At 58.5% G+C, this 643-nt stretch overlaps 1 protein-coding gene across 1 annotated transcript in view; it reads right to left on the bottom strand.

The window, feature by feature from the left end:
• Window positions 1-643, bottom strand: part of CACNA1A (calcium channel, voltage-dependent, P/Q type, alpha 1A subunit) — a 255,016-nt gene that overhangs the window by 16,289 nt on the left and 238,084 nt on the right. Inside the window, 1 exon segment of the mRNA XM_010855524.1 lies at window positions 543-643. Coding sequence (XP_010853826.1) covers window positions 543-643 — 101 coding nt within the window.

The raw sequence follows: 643 nt of genomic DNA, 5'->3' as shown, positions 1-643 counted from the left end.
CATGCGGAAAGTGCAAGTCAGTGCAACACAGCTCAGGGTGGGGTTGCGGAAGGGATCTGCACCGGCTGGTCCCTCTGCCTGCAGTGCTTTCTCCCCAGGTATCCACGTGACTCCCTCACAGCTTCCTTACGGAGGTCTCCCCCCGCTGCTGGAAGTGTCAGTGTCCTCCAGGCTTAGAGTGGTGTCCCGCACACAGATATTTGCTGAAGCAGGTGAATTTGCTGAGTCCTCTGGCAATGGCACCCCACTCCAGTACTCCTGCCTTGAAAATCCCATGGGCGGAGGAGCCTGGTGGGCTGCGGTCCATCGGGTCTCGAAGAGTCGGACACGACCGAGCGACTTGACTTTCACTTTTCACTTTCACGCATTGGAGCAGGAAATGGCAACCCACTCCAGTGTTCTTGCCTGGAGAATCCCAGGGACGCAGGAGCCTGGTCGCGAAGAGTCGGACACGACTGAAGCGACTTAGCAGCAGCAGCAGCAGCTGAGGCCCTGGCTCCATCCACCCTGCCCCACCTCTCAGTTTCCATTCCTGCCCCTACCTTTGGCAATTTTGATGTCCAGGGCCGTGCGGATCAGAGCCATGAGGGTAGAGTTGAAGTGGACGGTGTTGTCATCAGCGACGGGCAGATCCATCCGCAGG

Source organism: Bison bison, unplaced genomic scaffold (assembly GCF_000754665.1).
Source record: "Bison bison bison isolate TAMUID 2011002044 unplaced genomic scaffold, Bison_UMD1.0 scf7180017864365, whole genome shotgun sequence".
NCBI classification, from domain to species: domain Eukaryota; kingdom Metazoa; phylum Chordata; class Mammalia; order Artiodactyla; family Bovidae; genus Bison; species Bison bison.
The sequence above is the reverse complement of the archived record's forward strand: the minus strand, read 5'-3'. Positions and strand labels throughout refer to the sequence as shown.